Here is an 18205-nt window from a genome sequence, read left to right on the forward strand (position 1 = left end):
ACAATTCTCCAGGCTGACGGCAGTGGGCTGCCAGGCCCCACAACTGCCGCCCACCCGGTGAGGAAGGCAGACAGGGCCTCACATCGTTTACCTGCTCTTACTTTTTAAGCTCATTGATTTGCCCTCCTGACCCTTGTTCCCAGACAGAGAACATCCAAAGCAAGGGGCAGCCTCCAAGTTCCTATCTGGGTATTTTTTTCTTTTAAGGGTGTGGCTGCCCATTAGCCCAAGGCAACCCCCTCCCAATCTTCCAGCTCAAACTACAGCCCTTGCCTGCTTGCTCACGCCTGGCTTGAACCCAGCTCCTTGATCTGTCCCTCTGTCAGGCTCCTGATGTGAAGTTCACACTTTTCCATTAGCAGAATTATCGCATTCTTAATGAGCGCATCTAAAGTTTATTGAGCTGTTACTATGTGCCAGGCACTGTGCTAAAAGCTTTCCTACGTTACCTCATTTAGACCTGGCAGTAACCCCAAGAGAAGAGGATTATTTTACAGATGAGCGTAAAATAATTATTTTATGCGACAGGATTATTTTAGAGAGAATGAGCCACTTGCCCAAGGTCACCCACCCAGTGAGGCAGGGTTTGAAAACAATTCTGTTCGACTTCACATTCTGGGTCCTAAATTTCCCAATAAGCCATCCTGTACTTCGGTTACCTGCAGACTTCTCCCCCTCTCTCAGCCTTGGGTCCCCATGTCCCCAAGGGTATAGACTCTGAGAGAGCAGAGAAGCACAGCTATCATTTTTTAAAAGAAATTATATAAATTTACAATTAAATAAATTCTATTAAAAACAAAGGAAATAAGTATTCAAAACTCCTCACTTAATCAACTGACTGCATTATTCTATTATCTATGCTCTTGAGATTTTTTTATGTCTATTATGTCTGTATGGTGAAAATACTATATGGTATTTGCTATTGTACATCTACACATCTTTTCCCAACTCTGTATTCAGTGACTTCATTTTGGGAGCTTGAAACTGGCCATGGCGGAATTATTTACACCATTGTAATTGGCAAATGCTGCAAATCAGGGGTTTCCTCTGGGAAGTCAGTTATCGAAATTTTACCTGCATACCACTGATCACAACCTTTGTGGTAGGTACTAATCATCCCCTTTGAACAGATGAAGCAGTTGAGGCTCAGAGATGCTAAGTGATTTGCCCAAGGTCAACTTCTAGAAAGTGATGGGGCTGGGATAAGATCCCAGTTCATGCCATTTCCACTGCACTGATACACCTTCATGTCTACTGAAGATAGGAAAAAAATCCAGAAGCTCACTCCTTTCCAACCTACCCCAACCTCCAGGTACTGCCTTGTGTTTGGTGAGTAAAATCTGAAGGTGGTTGGAGATGCCAGCCATGCAGAAGGTCTCTGATTCAGAGAGAAGAGTGGTAGGTAAATCCTTGGCCTGGAAAGGAGGGAGAGAAAGTGACAAAAAATGACAAGGTCAAGTTTTCAACAGACTGAAATCACATTCCACTCACCTGAGCCTTCAAGAACTAGTACTAAGTTGGCCAATTAAAGGTAATTTCATCTCTAGCGTCTCTTTGAGGGTTACTTAAAGAAGCCTTAAAAATTAATCTTTCCTTTATCCCAAGAACAAAACAAAATTCCCACCCACTATCTTCAAATGATGAGGTGTGGTGTTAAATTAATGTTATTTATTTTTTGCGGTACGTGGGCCCCTCACTGTTGTCGCCTCTCCCGTCGCGGAGCACAGGCTCCAGACGTGCTGGCTCAGCGGCCATGGCTCACGGGCCTAGCCGCTCCATGGCATGTGGGATCTTCCCAGACCGGGGCACAAACCCGTGTCCCCTACATCAGCAGGCGGACTCTCAACCACTGCGCCACCAGGGAAGCCCTAAATTAATGTTATTAATCGCAGACTGCAACTGCAGTTCTTCTGAACTCTGTGGACCCTGCACAGTTTGTTGCTTCTTTCAGTTACACATGTATTTTTATGTAGATTCAAGGTCCTTCTTGTGAAAGAATCATGAGCTCAGCAAATATCAGAAAAGCCTGAAACTCATCGGTTGGTAAATATCATTTGTTCTGTGTCTAGGAGGGCAGAGACCTTGGCTTGGGTGCCCTTGGAGAGACCAGATGCTTGCTCCTGGGAATTTTATAATCTTGTTGGGGCTTCGAAGGCAACCCTATACTAAATGGTTGAGGAAAAGTGAGAGAGGAAATGCAGGTATTTAACAAATCTGGAGGGCAATTCAACAACTATTATTCAAGAGAGGCAACCTCAAACAACACTTGGAAATCATTTGTATAGATTTTTTTGTTTTGTTTTTAAGATTTTTTCTTTTGATGCAGACCTTTTTTTTTTTTTTTTTTTTTTTGCGGGGGGTACGCAGGCCTCTCACTGTTGTGGCCTCTCCTGTTGCGGAGCACAGGCTCCGGACGCGCAGGCCCAGCGGCCACGGCTCACAGGCCTAGCCGCTCTGCGGCATGTGGGATCTTCCCGGGCCGGGGCACGAACCCGTGCCCCCTGCAGCGGCAGGCGGACTCTCAACCACTGCGCCACCAGGGAAACCCGATGCGGACCATTTTTAAAGTCTTTATTGAATTTGTTACAATATTGCTTCCGTTTTATGTTCTGGTTTTTTGGCCGCAAGGCATGTGGGATCTTAGCTCCCCAACCAGGGATCGAACCCACACCCCTTGCATTGGAAGGTGAAGTCTTAACCACTGGACCACCAGGGAAGTCCCTAGACTTTCAAGCTAGCAAAGTTAAGGGGGAAAAAGAAAACCCAGTAGTGGTCAATGCTGATGAGGATGTGGTGAGCCAGACATTTTTCATTCAGGGTAAACGGTACAACCTTTCAGAAACAAGCCAGGTAGATAACGCTTATCCTGATCTTGGTGTTCACCACACATGTCCTCAGTTGCTTTGCAGAGGCCTTTGCTGTTGTGTCCATCTTGGACCCCTTCTCCCTTCTTCTGGTAAAAGCACCCCAATATTCCTTGGGGGGATTACTCCCTCCACTCTCCAGCCCCATAGTTCAGGAGGAACTGATTTCACCTCTGGCTTGTACAGGTGTGTGGTAGACAGACTTCCAAGATCCCCCCTTGCCCCCCACCCCATGGTCCCTGTCTCTTGGTGTTCACACCTTTGTATGATCCCCTCCTCCTGAGTGTCGGCTGAACCTAATGACTGGCTTCTAATCAATAGAATACAGTGAAAGTAATGGATGTCATGTCTGTGATTAAGTTACAAACGGTTGTGATTTCTGTGATGCTAGCAGTCGGATCTCTAGTTCCCTCTCAGATTGCATGCTTTGATGAATAAGCCACCGTGTGGTGAGGAACTAAGGGCAACCTCCAGCCAAGGCAACAGTCAGTGAAAGTCTGAGGCCCTCAGTCCAACATCCTATAAAAGACTGAGCCCTGACAACAACCACTGAGTAAGTTTGGAAGTGGATCCTTTCCCAGTTGAGCCTTCAGATGAGACTGTGGACCCAGGGCTGACACCTTCATAGCAGCCTTGTGAGATAATGTGAAGCAGAGGACCCAGCTGAGCTGTGCCCAGGTTCCTGACCCATGGAAACTATGAGATAATAAATGTGGGCTGTTTTAAATTGCTAAGTTTGGGGGTCATTTGTTATGTAGTAATAGATAACTAAGACAGGGTAGACATGCTCTAATCAACCAGAGCATTGCATTCCCCCAGCTACAATGATTAGTTCAGGGCTGTCCATGTGATTTAGTGTGAGGGTTAGGATTAATCCTGGCACTATTATAAGATCAGAGGGGGAAGAGATGCTCTGTCCATTGGTCTCAGAGTTGGGAGCTGCCAAAGACTACCTTGTGAAGAGGATCTACTTGAGAATGAAATAATATTAGCACCATGAGATAGATATTCCAGGCCTGATGACACTGTGTGAGCCCCTAGATCCAGCCTTGCCTGAAACTTTCCCTGGGGAATTTTTAGTTGTATAATCTAATAAATACTGTTTACTACTTAACTCATTTTGTATTGGGTTTCTGTTATTTATTAAAGCCTCTTTTAGTCATTCATTTGATAGGTATTCACTGAGTTTTTACATGTGCTATTCTTAGGCAATTCTTTTTCCTTTGGGAAAGAAAATCTTTCCAAGACCACTCCCATAGAAGACTTCTTGTTATATCTATTTGGGCAGAACTAGGTCACCTGCCTACCTCTAAACAAATTACTGGCAAAGAGAAACACTGCCTTTTTTTTTTTTTTTCTAATTTAGACATGACCCATTACTGGGCCTGGACCGACTGCTATCTGAACAACATCAGGGGAATTTATCAAGAAAGAAAACAGAAGGGGTCATTGGGCAAGTGACCAAGAGTGTCCACGACCATAATGATGATTATCTTAGGTCACATTTTTGGGGGACACTTACAACCCCCCAGGCTCTGGGCTAAGCACTTCACATGCATAATCTCATTCACTCTTTGCAGCCACTCTATGAGATAGGTTCTACCTGCTACCCATTTTTTATGGGTTGAATTATGTCCTTCCCAAATTCATATGTTGAAGTCCTACTCCCCTGCCCGCCCCCCTGCCAAGTACCTCAGAATGTGATCTTATTTCGGTCATTGCAGATGTAATTAGGACTTCCCTGGTGGCACAGTGGTTAAGAATCCACCTGCCAATTCAGGGGGACACAGATTCGAGCCCTGGTCCAGGAAGATCCCACATGCCGTGGAGCAACTAAGCCCATGCACCACAACTACTGAAGCCTGCGCACCTGGAGCCTGTGCTCCACGACAAGAGAAGCCACCACAGTGAGAAGTCCGCGCACCGCAATGAAGAGTAGCCCCCACTGGCTGCAACTAGAGAAAAGCCTGCGTGCAACAACGAAGACCCAACGCAGCCAAAAACAAATAAGTTAATTAATTTTTTAAAAAGATGTAATTAGATAAGATGATGTAATTAGGGTGGGACCTTATCCAATGTGACTGGTGTCCTTATAAAAAGGGGAAATTTGGACACACATAGAAGGAAGGCAGTAGGAAGAGATACAAGGAGGAGATGGCCAACTACACACTAGGGAGAGAGGCCTGGGACAGATCCTTCCTTCCACAGCCCGCAGAAGGAAGCAAACCTGCCATCACTTTGATTTCCAACTTCTGGCTTCCAGAACTGTGAGACAATGCATTTCTGTTGTTTAAGCCACCCAGTTTGTGGTACTTTGTTACGGCAGCCCTAGCAAAAGAAGACACCATTTTATAGAGTAATGGCTGGGAAAGTTAAGTGAATTTCCCAAGCACTGATTGCAACCAAGGTCTCTCTGACCCCAAAGCCCATGGTCTTAACCACAAGTCTAAAATGGATTGTGTACTGCAGGCAGCTGGGAGCTGGAGAAAGTTTGAGTGGCCCGTCCGAGCCACGTTTCAGGTAGAATGTCATCACTGCAGAGATCAAAAAGTTCCTTTTTGTGTCTGTCGTCAATCTCTTTTATCCTAGGCTTGCTGCCTCTGGCCTGGTTTCTAGGAGACAGGCAGAACCGCTCCTAGAGGCCTCCTCATAACCCCGCCTTGGACGAGAAGAAGGTAATTAAGTCCCTTCTTTTCTAGGACCTGTGGTCTCAGTCTTTGATCTTTCGTCCCTCTGCCCTAAAGCTTCCCCAGCCACTGAAGGAGGCGTGAGCAGGGTGTGAGAATAGCAGGGTGTGAGAATGGCTGGGCAAGGGCAAGTGTCCGAGGAGACCCAGGACTCACCCAGAGCCACTGGGATAAGGAAGGAACACTGGCTGGAGGCCTGTCCTGGCCACACACGATGTAGCCATGGTGATCCCTGGACCCTCAACCACCCAGCAAGGGGTTGACGACGCTGTATCTAAGCCCCCTTCTTTGCTCCTGAGATCCAAAGCCACTCGATAGCTTGGAGCCTCTACGTCCCCCACTTCAAAAGTTTAAACGTACACATTTATATATTGATAATATGTTTTTGGTTAAAAAGGAAGAGAGAGGGAGAGCGAGAGAACGAAAAGCTGCTTCTTCTATCTTGAGTCATCACAGAGCTCCTATTCCCATCCCACCCTCGGCCCTGTGGCCTCCCCCCCTCCATTCTCTATTCGGTTTGCAAGGCTGTTATTCCTGCCAAATGAGTCATTGATGTGGGAAAGTTAATTCATTTTGGCAGACTTCACCATTGCTCTGAGAAGTGGAGACTGTGCACCTACTGCCGCAGAAGACAGGTTATTGTGGTGGTTCATTCATTCCTCCTTGCATTCATTCATTTATTCCCAGAGCACATAATCATCTCTCACAGACACAATTGGGCAGACTCACTGATTGTTTTCTATCTCAGGGAGTAGATGTGAGGCTTAAATGAGGTAATATATGTAAAAAGGCTTAAATAATAATAATAATGACAATAATAATGATAATAGCTAATCCTCATTGAGCACTTATTATGTGTCAAGCTGATGCTAAGCTTTTTTAAAAATAAATAAGGCAATAAATTAAGCAGGCTTTACTTAATGCCTTTAATCCTGACGCTGTTTTCTGGGGCAGGGATGATTATTATCTCTGTTTTGGAGATTCAGAGACTGAAGCTCAAAGGGGTCAAGGTGGTCTGGCCACAGTCATTACACACCTCATAAGTGGCTGAGGGAAGTCAAGCCCAGCTTCCTCTTATCATGACCCATATTTATAAGGTGTTGACCACGTGGCAGACACTGGACTTACAACCTGCTTCTCCACTCCCAGCCCACTTGGCTCTTCACAGGAACCTGTGACATCGGGACTGCAATTAGCATCTGTTTTCCAGCTGAGCAAACTACATTTTGGAGAAGCAGGGCAACTTGCCCAAGGAGGCATGGCTATTACCCAGAAGAGCTGGGTGGAGAGCAGGCAGTCTGGGCTCGGAAGACACTCTGTCCTCGTTGTGAGCAGAGAGCCTGGCACTTAGCATGTGTGTCCCGTTCTTGTTGGCCACACTCACCATCAGCACCATGGACACTCCTTCTGGGACCCTTACATTGTCGTGGGCACATAGATCCTGTGACAGAGACAGTGCCGTGTGCTCACCAAACCCCATGTCCTCATTCTCTGAGACACACAGATGAACTCTGGCAGTTAGGCAGGTTCATGCCACTGAATTCTGACCAATGGAATGTGGGGTAAGTGATGAGGGTCACTTCCAAGCCTGGCCCTGAAAAAAGCCCATGAGCCTCTATCTGCTGCTTAGATGCAGAGGATCCCATGGAAGATTCTGAGACCCTAGGGGAGGGTGGAACCACTGAACTGGAAGATGTCTGAGTGACTGCTCTCCCACTGAGCCATACTGGACTTTAATGTGCACCTCAACCGTTACTGGGGTACCCACTGAGATGGGGGTTTGTTACAGCAGCTAGACTATCCTCACTCATACAGATATTACTGGAAGGGTTTTTGATATAATGAGATTCTGGTCTAGGGTTTCCTTGGGAAAGGACTCACCTACGCCAGAACTCAAGCTTCATAAAAGTAGAGTCCCCTGTGTCAAGTGCAGGGCTTGGCACACAGTAGGTCTTCAGGAAATATTTGTGGAAGTGACCAAATGAATCCCCCATCTCTGAGGTCCTTGGACCACTGGGAAGCTTCCTGGATGGTGATGCAGGAAGGAGGTCTTAATCATGCCACCTAATCCTCCATCCTTTCCCAATACTCATGCTAACTAACCCTCATCTACCTCCCTGCATGTCCCCAGTACGGTGCTGGGGAGACAACCCCAGCAGTAACATCTAGAACCTGCTTGTCAAGGCTGATGTCACTCTACAAATATCAAGCTGACTTCATTCCATCCTAACTGGCCGTCAAATCTGGGAAAAGCCAGGCAGACTGGACTCCAAGATGCACACACTACATTCAGATGTTTACAGAAAACCAGTGTACAAGGATTTGCTCGAAAGCTAAATTTCCTCTTAGCCAAAGCCCAGAAATACCTTTTAAACCCTGAGCAAATAAGCCAGAGAAGAAGGCATTCTCCCTCTGACAGAGTCCTTAGAGCCTGGGAGATCTTCAACTTTGCAAGGAAGCAAGCTTGCTGCAAAAGGTGTGCGGCACAGCGGAGCCCCTCACCACTCACAGCCAGCCCCTTTGAGAACCTTCCCTTTAGTCCCAGAGCACAGGGGCACAGACAGCCACAAGCACCAACCCTGACTTCAGGCTGTGAACAGAAAACCTGAAATGCACATCTAGGTCCACTTGGAGAGATAACGTTGGCTCGGAATAAAATTAAAAGGAGCCATTGTTTTTTAAAAATTAACCAACCAAACAAAACCATTTCCCCACAGAGTGTTGAACTGAGTAAAATGTATGCTGACCAAAAGTTTGCTAGAGACATCACTGACATTGAGAATACTGTCTGACATTTATCAAGTACTTCTTAGGTGCCAAGTGATGGCTTTCTACAGAAACCTCGTTTAACCCTCACAACAAACTTCTGAGACAGAAATGACCACTATTACCTCTTTTACACATGCAGAGATGGAGCAGCAGAGACGTTCAGTAACAGGTTTGATTTCACAGAGCCAGCAAGCAGCTGTGCCAGGATGCTCACCCAGCACGTCTGCAATTAGCCAGGTCCCAGTTCAAAGCCCAGCTCAGCTTGGCTATATGATCTTGGGCAACTTATTTAACTTCTCTGAGCATCTGAAGACAAGAAGAGTAATAGAACCTAGTTTATAAATTTAAGTGAGATGATATATGTGAACATAGCTAAATGATCATTTGCTCTCATCGCATTTCATCTTGCATGTTGTTTTAATTGTAAGGCATTATTCGGGCTGCCGGCAGCTGGAAGCAGAGGTCTGCTCCCGTGTCCGGGTGTGTCAGAGACTCTGGGGTGCTGAGGCCAGGAAGCAGCCGAGCAGAAGGGGCCCGAGAGCATTGGCAGGGGTTGGAGGAAGTAGGAAGCAGCCATAGAAGGGTGAAGAGAGCTTGGCGGGATGAGCGATGAGACCTCCAAACCCACCAGCAAAACCAGTGAACGTGGTCCCCTAGATCACGTGTGATGTGGCCCCACTGGGTATAGCCACAAAGGCACCCCTCCTTTCTACTTGCAGCGGGGAAGATGATTTGGCTGAGCAAGAGGGAAACTGAGGAGAGAGGAAAGGCTGTGGACTTCCGGGACGGTGGGGGCAGTGCCTGGGAGAAGGAGGGGCCAGCTGAGCAGGAAGAAACGGGCAGTGTATGAGTTTCCAGTGGCTGCTGTAACAAATGGCCACAAACGTGTCTCTGTCTTCCCATGGCCTTCTCCTCTATGTGCGTCTCCCCGCCTTCTCTTTTCTTCTCTTACAAGGACGCTTGTCTTCAGATTTAGGCACCTCCTCCCCAATCCAGGATAATCTCATCTTGAGATCCTTAACTTTATTACATCTACAAAGACCTGTTTTTCAAATAAGGTCACATCCACAAGTGGAAATATCTTTTGGGGGCCACCATTCAACCTGCTACAGGCTTAGGAAATAGAAGGGTTCATTTGCCCCCTAAAACTTACAATCATTAATGCTTCTAAACATTAAAAAGTACAGAACATAAAATAACCGACATCCATCTACCCAGAACCCCAATTTAAAAGATGTTAACATTTTCCCGTAATTGCTCAGATGTGTCTCAGAAAAAAAAAAAATAAAAAATAAAACATAATAAACACATCCCTTCCCTTCCTTCTCTCCTTAGAGAGAACCACAGTCCTGAATTTGGTCTTTCACTCTCATGCATGTTGTTATACTTTCACTGCATTTGTATGTAACTTTAAACAATTGACAGTTCCTGTATGTTTTTAAAATTTTACATAAATGGTATTACATGGTATTTATCCCTTTTAAAATCTGCAGCTTAAAAAAAAATCTGCAGCTTTATAAAGATATAATTCACACATCATAAAACTCATCCTTCTAAAGTGTACAACTCAGTGGCTTTTAGTATATTGACAGAATTGTAAAACCACCAACAGTATCTAATTCCAGACCATTTTCATTACCCCGGAAAGAAGCCCGTACCTATTAACAACCACACCCCTGCTCCCACCTTTCCTTTCCCTCCTACCTCTGGCAAGCACTAGTCTACCTCCTGTCTCTATGGATTTGTCTATTCGGGACACTCCATACAAATGAAATATATGTGGTCATTGGGGATCTTTAGTTTAGCATAATGTTTTCAAGTTTCACCTATGTTGTAGCATGCATGTATCAATATTTCATTCCTTTTTATGGCTGAATTATATTCCATTGTATGGATAGACCACATTTTGTTTATCCCATCATCAGTTGATGGACATTTGGGTTGTTTCCACTTTTTGGTTATTATGAGTAATGCTGCTGTGAACATTCGTGTACATGTTTTTGTGTGAACATGTGTTTCAATTCTCTTCAGTATATACTTAGGAGTGGAATTACTAGGTCACATGGTAACTCTACGTTTAACTTTTTGAGGAACTGCTCAACTGTTTTCCAAAGTGTCTGCATCATTTTACTTTGCTACCAGCAATGATAAGGGTTCTAATTTCTCCCCATCCTTGCCAATACTTGTTACTGGCTATCTTTTTTTTTTTTTTTTTTTGCGATACGCGGGCCTCTCACCGCTGTGGCCCCTCCCACCGCGGAGCACAGGCCCCGGACGCGCAGGCTCAGCGGCCATGGCCCACAGGCCCAGCCGCTCCGCGACAAGTGGGATCCTCCCGGACCAGGGCACGAACCCGTGTCCCCTGCATCGGCAGGCGGACTCTCAACCACTGCGCCACCAGGGAAGCCCTGTCACTTTAGCTTTTACTTTCATGTCATTTCTAAGAAACCATTGCCTAGTCCAGGGTCATGAAGATTTATGCTTATGTTTTCTTCTAAGAATTTTACAGTTTTAGCTCTTATGTTGAGACCTTTGATCCATTTTGAGTTAATTTTTGTAGATGGTATAAAGTAGGGTTCCAGCTTCATTCTTACATGTGTCCCGGCACAATTTGTGGAAAAGATTGTCCTTTGTCCACTGAATTGTCTTGGGACCCTTGTTGAAAATCAGTTGAACAAAATGTAAAGGTTAATTTCTGGACTCTTAATTCGATTTCATTGATCTGTATGTCTCTTCTTATACTAGTGCCACTCTGTCCTGATTATTTTAGCTTTGCAGTAAGTTTTGAAATCGGGAAATGTCAGTCCTCCAACTTTGTTCTTCTTTTTCTTTTTTCTTTTGGCCGTGCTGCACAGCATGTGGGATCTTAGTTCCCCGACCAGGGATCAAATCTGAGCCCTCTGCACTGGAAGTGCGGAGCCTCAACCACTGGACAGCCAGGGAAGTCCTCTGTTCTTCTTTTCCAAGAGTTTTGGCTCTTCTAGATCTCTTGCATTTCCATCTAAATAGTAACATCAGTTCGTCAATTTCTATGGAAAAGGCAGCTGGAATTTTGGTAGAGATTGCATTGAATATGTAGATTAATTTGGGTGGTATCGCCATCGTAATAATATTATGGCTTTCAACTTATAATCATGGGATTTCTTTCAATTTACTTAGGTCTTTAATTTTCAATGGCATTTTATAGTTTTTAATATTCAAGTCTTGTACTTCTTTTGTTAAATGTATCCTTAAGTATTTTATCCTTTTTTTGCCATTGTAAGTGGAATTGTTTTCTTAATTTTATTTTCAGACTATTTATTGCTAATGTATAGAAATACAATTGATTATTGTATATTGATCTTGTATCCTACAACCTTGCTTAACTCATTTTAAAGTTCTAATAGTTTTTTGCCTTTGCTTTTTGCATTTGTGGATTCCTTAGGATTTTCTATGTACAAGATCATGCCATCTGCAAACAGAGATAGTTTTACATCTTCCTTTCTAATCTGGTTTCCTTTTATTTCTTCCTCTTGCTTAATTGCCCTAGCTGAAACCTCCAGTACAATGTTGAATAGAAGTGGTGACAGTGGATACCCTTGTCTTGCTTCTGATCTTAGAGAGAAATTATTCAGTCTTTCATCATTAAGTATGAGGTTAGCTGTGGGGTTTTTCATAGATGCCCTGTATCAGATTGAAGAAGTTCCCTTCTATTCCTAGTTTCTGAGTGTTTTTTTTAAATCATGAAAGGATGTTGGATTTTGTCAAATACTCTTTCTGCACCTATTGAAATGATTGTATGGCTTTTCCCCTTTTTTCTATTAATATGACACATTACATTGATTAGTTTTTTAATATGTTAAACCGATCTTGCATTCCTAGAGTAAATCCCACTTGGTCCTGGTGTATAATCCACTTTATATGTTGCTGGATTTAGTTTGCTTTGTTGAGAAGTTCTGCATCCATATTCACAAGAGATATTTGTCTATACTTTTCTTTTGATGTCTTTGGTTTGGGTATCTTGGTAATACTGGCCACATAGAATGATTTGGGAAGTATTCTCTGTTCTATTTTTTGGGAGAGTGTATGAAGGATCAGTGTTAATTATTCTTTAAATGTTAGGTAGAATTCACCAGTGAAGCCACCTGTGCCTGGGCTTTTCTTCATAGCAAGTTTATTTAGTTACATATCAAATCCTTTAAAATTTAATGAGAACTTTTCAAAGGCCTAGCTTATGGTCTAGCCTAGAGAACGTTCCATGTGCACTTGAGAAGAATGGTTTCTGATGTTTTGGGGTGAAGTGTTCTACGGACATCTAAGAGGTCTGGTTGGTTTATAGTACTGTTCAAGTCTTCTATTTCTTTGTTTATCTTCTCCCTTTTGGATAGTACAGTACTGACGTCTCCAGCTTTTATTGCTGAGTAGTCTAGTTCTCCTCACATTTCTGTCAGTTTTTGCTTCATGCATTTCAGGGCTCTGTTGCCTCCGTGATTGATTATCATTACGTTTTTGTTTTTGTTTTTGTTTTTTTTGCGGTACGCGGGCCTCTCACTGTGTGGCCTCTCCCGTTGCGGAGCACAGGCTCTGGACGCGCAGGCTCAGCGGCCATGGCTCACGGGCCCAGCTGCTCCGCGGCATGTGGGATCCTCCCGGACCGGGGCACGAACCCGCGTCCCCTGCATCGGCAGGCAGGCTCTCAACCACTGCACCACCAGGGAAGCCCTGATTATCATTATGAAATGTCCTTCTTTGTCTCAAGTACAGTTTTTTTTCTTAATGTCCATTTTGCCTGATATTTGTATAGCCATTCCAGTTCCCTTTTGGCTACTGTTTGCATGGTATATCTTTTTCTATCCTTTTACTTTCAACCTACTTGTATCTTTGCATCTAAACTGTGTCTACATAGATAGCATATAGTTGGATTTTTAAAATTCACCCTGCTCATTTCTGCCTTTTGAGTGGCATGTTTAGTTCACTTACATTTAATAGAATTACCGACAAGGTAGATTTTAATGTAATTACAGATGAGGTGTCTGTAATTTTTCTATTTGTTTTCTATGAGTCTATGTCCTTTTTTTTTTTTTACCTCCTTTTCTCTATTACTGCCTCCTTTTGTGTTAAACAGATATTTTCTAGTATACCATTTTAATTCCCTTGTTATTTCTTTTACTATATTTTTTGAGTTATTTTCTTAGTGGTTGCCCTGGGGATTACATATAACACCTTCATTTAAAACAATCTAGTTCAGGGCTTCCCTGGTGGTGCAGTGGTTAAGAATCCGCCTGCCAATGCGGGGGCCATGGGTTCGAGCCCTGGTCCGCGAAGATCCCACATGCCGCAGAGCAACTAAGCCCATGCTAAACTCAGCCCGTTCTCTAAATTTATTTAAAAAAACCTTTATTTCAATATAGCTTGTTCTTTACTGCCTCCTTTGTGCATTGCTGTCTCAGAACACAATACACAGAAAAATTACATCTTTCACGTTATAAGCCCATCAACACGTTAGTACTTATGATTTTATGCAGTTGTCTTTTATTAATAATAATAAATACATTTATTTATTTTTGGCTGCATTGGGTCTTCGTTGCTGCACACGGGCTCTCTCTAGTTGCGGCGAGCGGGGGATACTCTTCCTTGTGGTGCACGGGCTTCTTATTGCAGTGGCTTCTCTTGTTGCAGAGCACAGGCTCTAGGCACGCGGGTTTCAGTAGGTGTGGCATGTGGGCTCAGTAGTTGTGGCTCGTGGGCTCTAGAGCACAGGCTCAGTAGTTGTGGCACATGGGCTTAGTTGCCCTGTGGCATGTGAGATCTTCCTGCACCAGGGCACGAACCCATGTCCCCTGCATTGGCAGGTGGATACTTAACTGCTGAGCCACCAGGGAAGTCCTGCAGTTGTCTTTTAAATAAGAAAGGAAAAGAAAAATACATTTATGCATTATTTTATATTTACCTATGTAATTACCTGTACATGTGTTCTTAATTTCTTTCTGTGGATTCAAGCTAATGCCTAGGTTCCTTTCATTTTAACCTGAATGATTAATACTAAAGTATTTCTTGTAGGGCAGGTCTCCTAGCAATAAATATTCTTTGTTTTTATGTCAATGTCTTAATTTCACCTTCATTTTTTTGTTTGTTTTTGCGGTACGCGGGCCTCTCACTGTTGTGGTCTCTCCCGTTGTGGAGCACAGGCTCCGGACGCGCAGGCTCAGCGGCCATGGCTCACGGGCCCAGCCGCTCCGTGGCACGTGGGATCCTCCCGGACCGGGGCACGAACCCATGTCCCCTGCATCGGCAGGCGGACTCCCAACCACTGCGCCACCAGGGAAGCCTTCATCTTCATTTTTGAAGGATAGATATACTGTGTATGGAATACTTTGTTGGCAGTCTTCCTTTTGGTATCCTGAATATGTCATCCCACTGCTTCCCAAACTTCATGATTTCTGATGAGAAATCCACTGTTAATCTTATTGAGGTGATGGGCCACTTTTCTCTGCTTTCGAGACTTTCTCTTGGTCTTCCCTTTTGAAAGTTTGGCTATCTGTAACATATCTGTGTCTAGATATGGATTCTTTGAGTTACCCTACTTGGAGTTTGTTAAGCTTCTTGGATGTGAGATTAGTTTGTTTTAAATCAAATTTGCGATATTATTATTCAGATATTCCTTCTGCCCGTTTCTCACTTTTCCTTTTGGGACTCCCATTATGCATAGTTAGTATGTTTGATGGTATAACACAGGTCTCTGGGGCTCTGTTCATTTATCTTCATTTTTCTTTCTGTTGCTCAAACTGGATACTCTCAACTCACCTGTCTTCAAGTTTGCTAATTCTTTCTTCTGCCAACTCAGATCTGCTCTTGAGTCCCTCCACTGAATTTTTCTGATTATGGCACTGCAATTTTCAACATCAGAATATCTATGTGGATCTTTAAAAAATAATTTCTATCCCTTTATTGATATCTCTATTTGGCAATACCTCATCTCATACTTTCCTTTTATGATTTAGACATGGTTTATTTTAGTTCTTTGAACAAATTTAAAACATCTGATTTAAAATCTTTGTCTAGTAAGTCAAATGTCTTGGTTTTCCAAGGGACTAATTCCTGTGTATGAACCATATATTCCTAGTTTTTTTGTTTTTGTTGTTTTTGTTTTGCGGTATGCGGGCCTCTCACTGTTGTGGCCTCTCATTGCGGAGCACAGGCTCTGGACGCGCAGGCTCAGCGGCCATGGCTCACGGTCCCAGCTGCTCCGCGGCATGTGGGATCTTCCTGGACCGGGGCACAAACCCGTGTCCCCTGCATCAGCAGGCGGACTCTCAACCACTGCGCCACCAGGGAAGCCCTATTCCTGGTTTTTTGAATGTCTAATATTTTTTATAGAAAACTGGACATTTTTAGTAACATAATATGGCAACTCTAGAAATCAGATTTCCTCCCGCTTTTGCTGCTCGTTGTTGTTACTGTTTGTTTAGTGACTTTCCTGTACTTACTCTGTGAAGTCTTTAATTTTTGTTGTGCATGGTCACTGAAATCTCTACTTGGCTAGCTTAGTGGTCAGCTTTTTTTAAAAATAAATTTATTTATTTAATTTATTTTTGGCTGCATTGGTCTTTGTTGCTGTGCGTGGGCTTTCTCTAGTTGCAGCAAGTGGGGGCTACTCTTCATTGCAATGCACGGGTTTCTCATTGTGGTGGCTTCTCTTGTTGTGGAGCACGGGCTCTAGGTGCGCAGGCTTCAGTAGTTGTGGCACGTAGGCTCAGTAGTTGTGGCTCACGGGCTCTAGAGCACAGGCTCAGTAGTTGTGGTGCACGGGCTTAGTTGCTCCGTGGCACGTGGGATCTTCCTGGACCAGAGCTCAAACCCGTGTCCCCTGCATTGGCAGGCGGATTCTTAACAGCTGTGCCACCAGGGAAGCCCCAGTGGTCAGCTTTTTATTGAACAGAGATTTTCTTAAATGCCTTGAACCAGTTAGTCTCCCAATCTTTGCTGAAGGCTTATGTGTGTTGGGCTATAGGTTCCATGCTGTGGCAGGCAGTTTTTATAAATACCTTAACCTTCACTTCTGCTTGTAAAGCTCCTCAAGGTCAGCTAGAGTTGAGACATAAGGGCCTTCTAACGTATTTCTTGAGCATACACATAGTCTTGCATATGTGCATGGCCTTCTAGATTCCCAGGTTTATATCAGAGCTTTGCAAAGCCCCCGACAGACAGCTGATAGCTCTGTTTTCTTTTTTGTTTTTCTTTTTAGTCGTTTGGTCAGCCTCTTTTTTTTTTAAATGCCATTTAAAATATATATATATATATATATATATATTTTTTTTTTTTTTTGCCGTACGTGGGCCTCTCACTGTTGTGGCCTCTCCCGTTGTGGAGCACAGGCTCCGGACATGCAGGCTTAGCGGCCATGGCTCACGGGCCCAGCTGCTCTGCGGCATGTGGGATCTTCCCAGACCAGGGCACGAACCCGTGTCCCCTGCATCGGCAGGCAGACTCTCAACCACTGCGCCAACAGGGAAGCCCTATATGTGTATTTTTAATATTTCTTTATTTGGCTACATCAGTTTTTTTTAGTTGCGGCACACGGGATCTTCATTGTAGCATGTGGGATCTTCGTTGCGGCATGCAGGATCTTTCGTTGTGGCATGTGGGATCCTTCACTGCAGTGCATGGGCTCTCTAATTGTGGCACATGGGCTTAGTTGCCCCATGGCATGTGGGATCTTAGTTCCCCGACCAGGGATTGAACCCACGCCCCCTGCATTGGAAGGTGGATCCTTAACCATTGGACCACCAGGGAAGTCCCTGGTCAGCCTCTTTTAACCCTAAATGGTAAAACTGCCTTGGGTGACTGTGATGTTAAAAAATTGCCACTGACTGTTTTCGACAAATGCCATGGCTACAGAACTGGGTGAGTTCTGAGTCAGGTCAGATAAAGACAAGTCCTAAGCATGGAGCTTTCCAGCAAGCCACCAGACTGGTTAAATGATGACAGTTCTCTGGGGATGGGACTTTTGGGGAGCTCTAAACCCATCTGATCCCTCCAGCAGCTGCTAGGGGGAGGAGGATGGAATTAGGGTAAGTTAAAACATTGCGAAGCTCACTGTTGTCGCTGAAATTCAGCCATTAAAAAAATAATCTTTAGGTTGTTGTAAGCCTTTAGTTAATTTCCAGAGTCCTCAAAAAGTTGATTTTGACAAATTTTTTTATAGTGTTCTCATTGCTTTTATGGAGAGGCAGGATTTCAGAGGTCCTTTCCCATTCTGGAAGTGCTCCCATACGTGTATAAAATTTAACAATCCGCTTCTTCTCTTATGGTTTCCTTTTTATATGTATGTTGAGACCAAATTTATTCACGCTAACTGCTGAATAGTATTTAATTTGTAAATAAACCACCATTTATTAATCTACCCTCTTAGTAAGAGACAGTTATTGTTTTCTAATTTTTTGTTCTTATCAATAATACTATAATAAACATCTTTGTGCATGTCTGTGTATACATGTGAGAGCTTCTCTAGGACATACATGTAGAAATGTATTTGCTGAGGCATAGGGTATATGTATCTTTAGTTCTGCTTGATATTTCCAAACTTCTAATCCGCTAGCAACTGCCAACCCACCAGCAACAAATAAGAATTCTAATTTCATCACATTCTTGCCAACACTTGAAATCATCAGATTTTGTTCATTTTTGATAATCTAATGGGTGTAAAATGGTATCTCATTGTTCCTTAATTTGCATTTGGTGGAGGATATTTTGTAATGTTAAGTCAAGGCTACAAGGAAGATAGATACTCTTCCAGCTTGGTAACTTGTAGAAAAGCCAATGGGGGTTAGTATTCCCAGCGATAAAGGTACCTTTTAGCTATTCCCGCTGAGGCAAGACCCTAATGGGTACCTTTGTCCCTCTCCT

The 18205-nt window shown here is 43.8% G+C and overlaps 1 protein-coding gene across 2 annotated transcripts in view; it reads right to left on the reverse strand.

The window, feature by feature from the left end:
* Nucleotides 1-246: 246 nt before the first annotated feature.
* Nucleotides 247-18205, reverse strand: part of SPRING1 (SREBF pathway regulator in golgi 1) — a 259804-nt gene continuing 241845 nt past the window's right edge. Inside the window, exon 7 of one of the 2 annotated variants that reach the window (XM_030860431.3) lies at nt 247-1415. Coding sequence is in view for 1 of the 2 variants with exons in the window: in XM_060311027.2 (XP_060167010.1) it covers nt 1384-1415 (32 nt within the window). In the remaining variant the exon portion in view is untranslated. The remainder of the gene's footprint in view (nt 1416-18205) is intronic. The other variant, XM_060311027.2, reaches the window with a different exon arrangement.

Source organism: Globicephala melas, chromosome 13, assembly GCF_963455315.2.
Source record: "Globicephala melas chromosome 13, mGloMel1.2, whole genome shotgun sequence".
Classification (NCBI taxonomy): Eukaryota; Metazoa; Chordata; class Mammalia; order Artiodactyla; family Delphinidae; genus Globicephala; species Globicephala melas.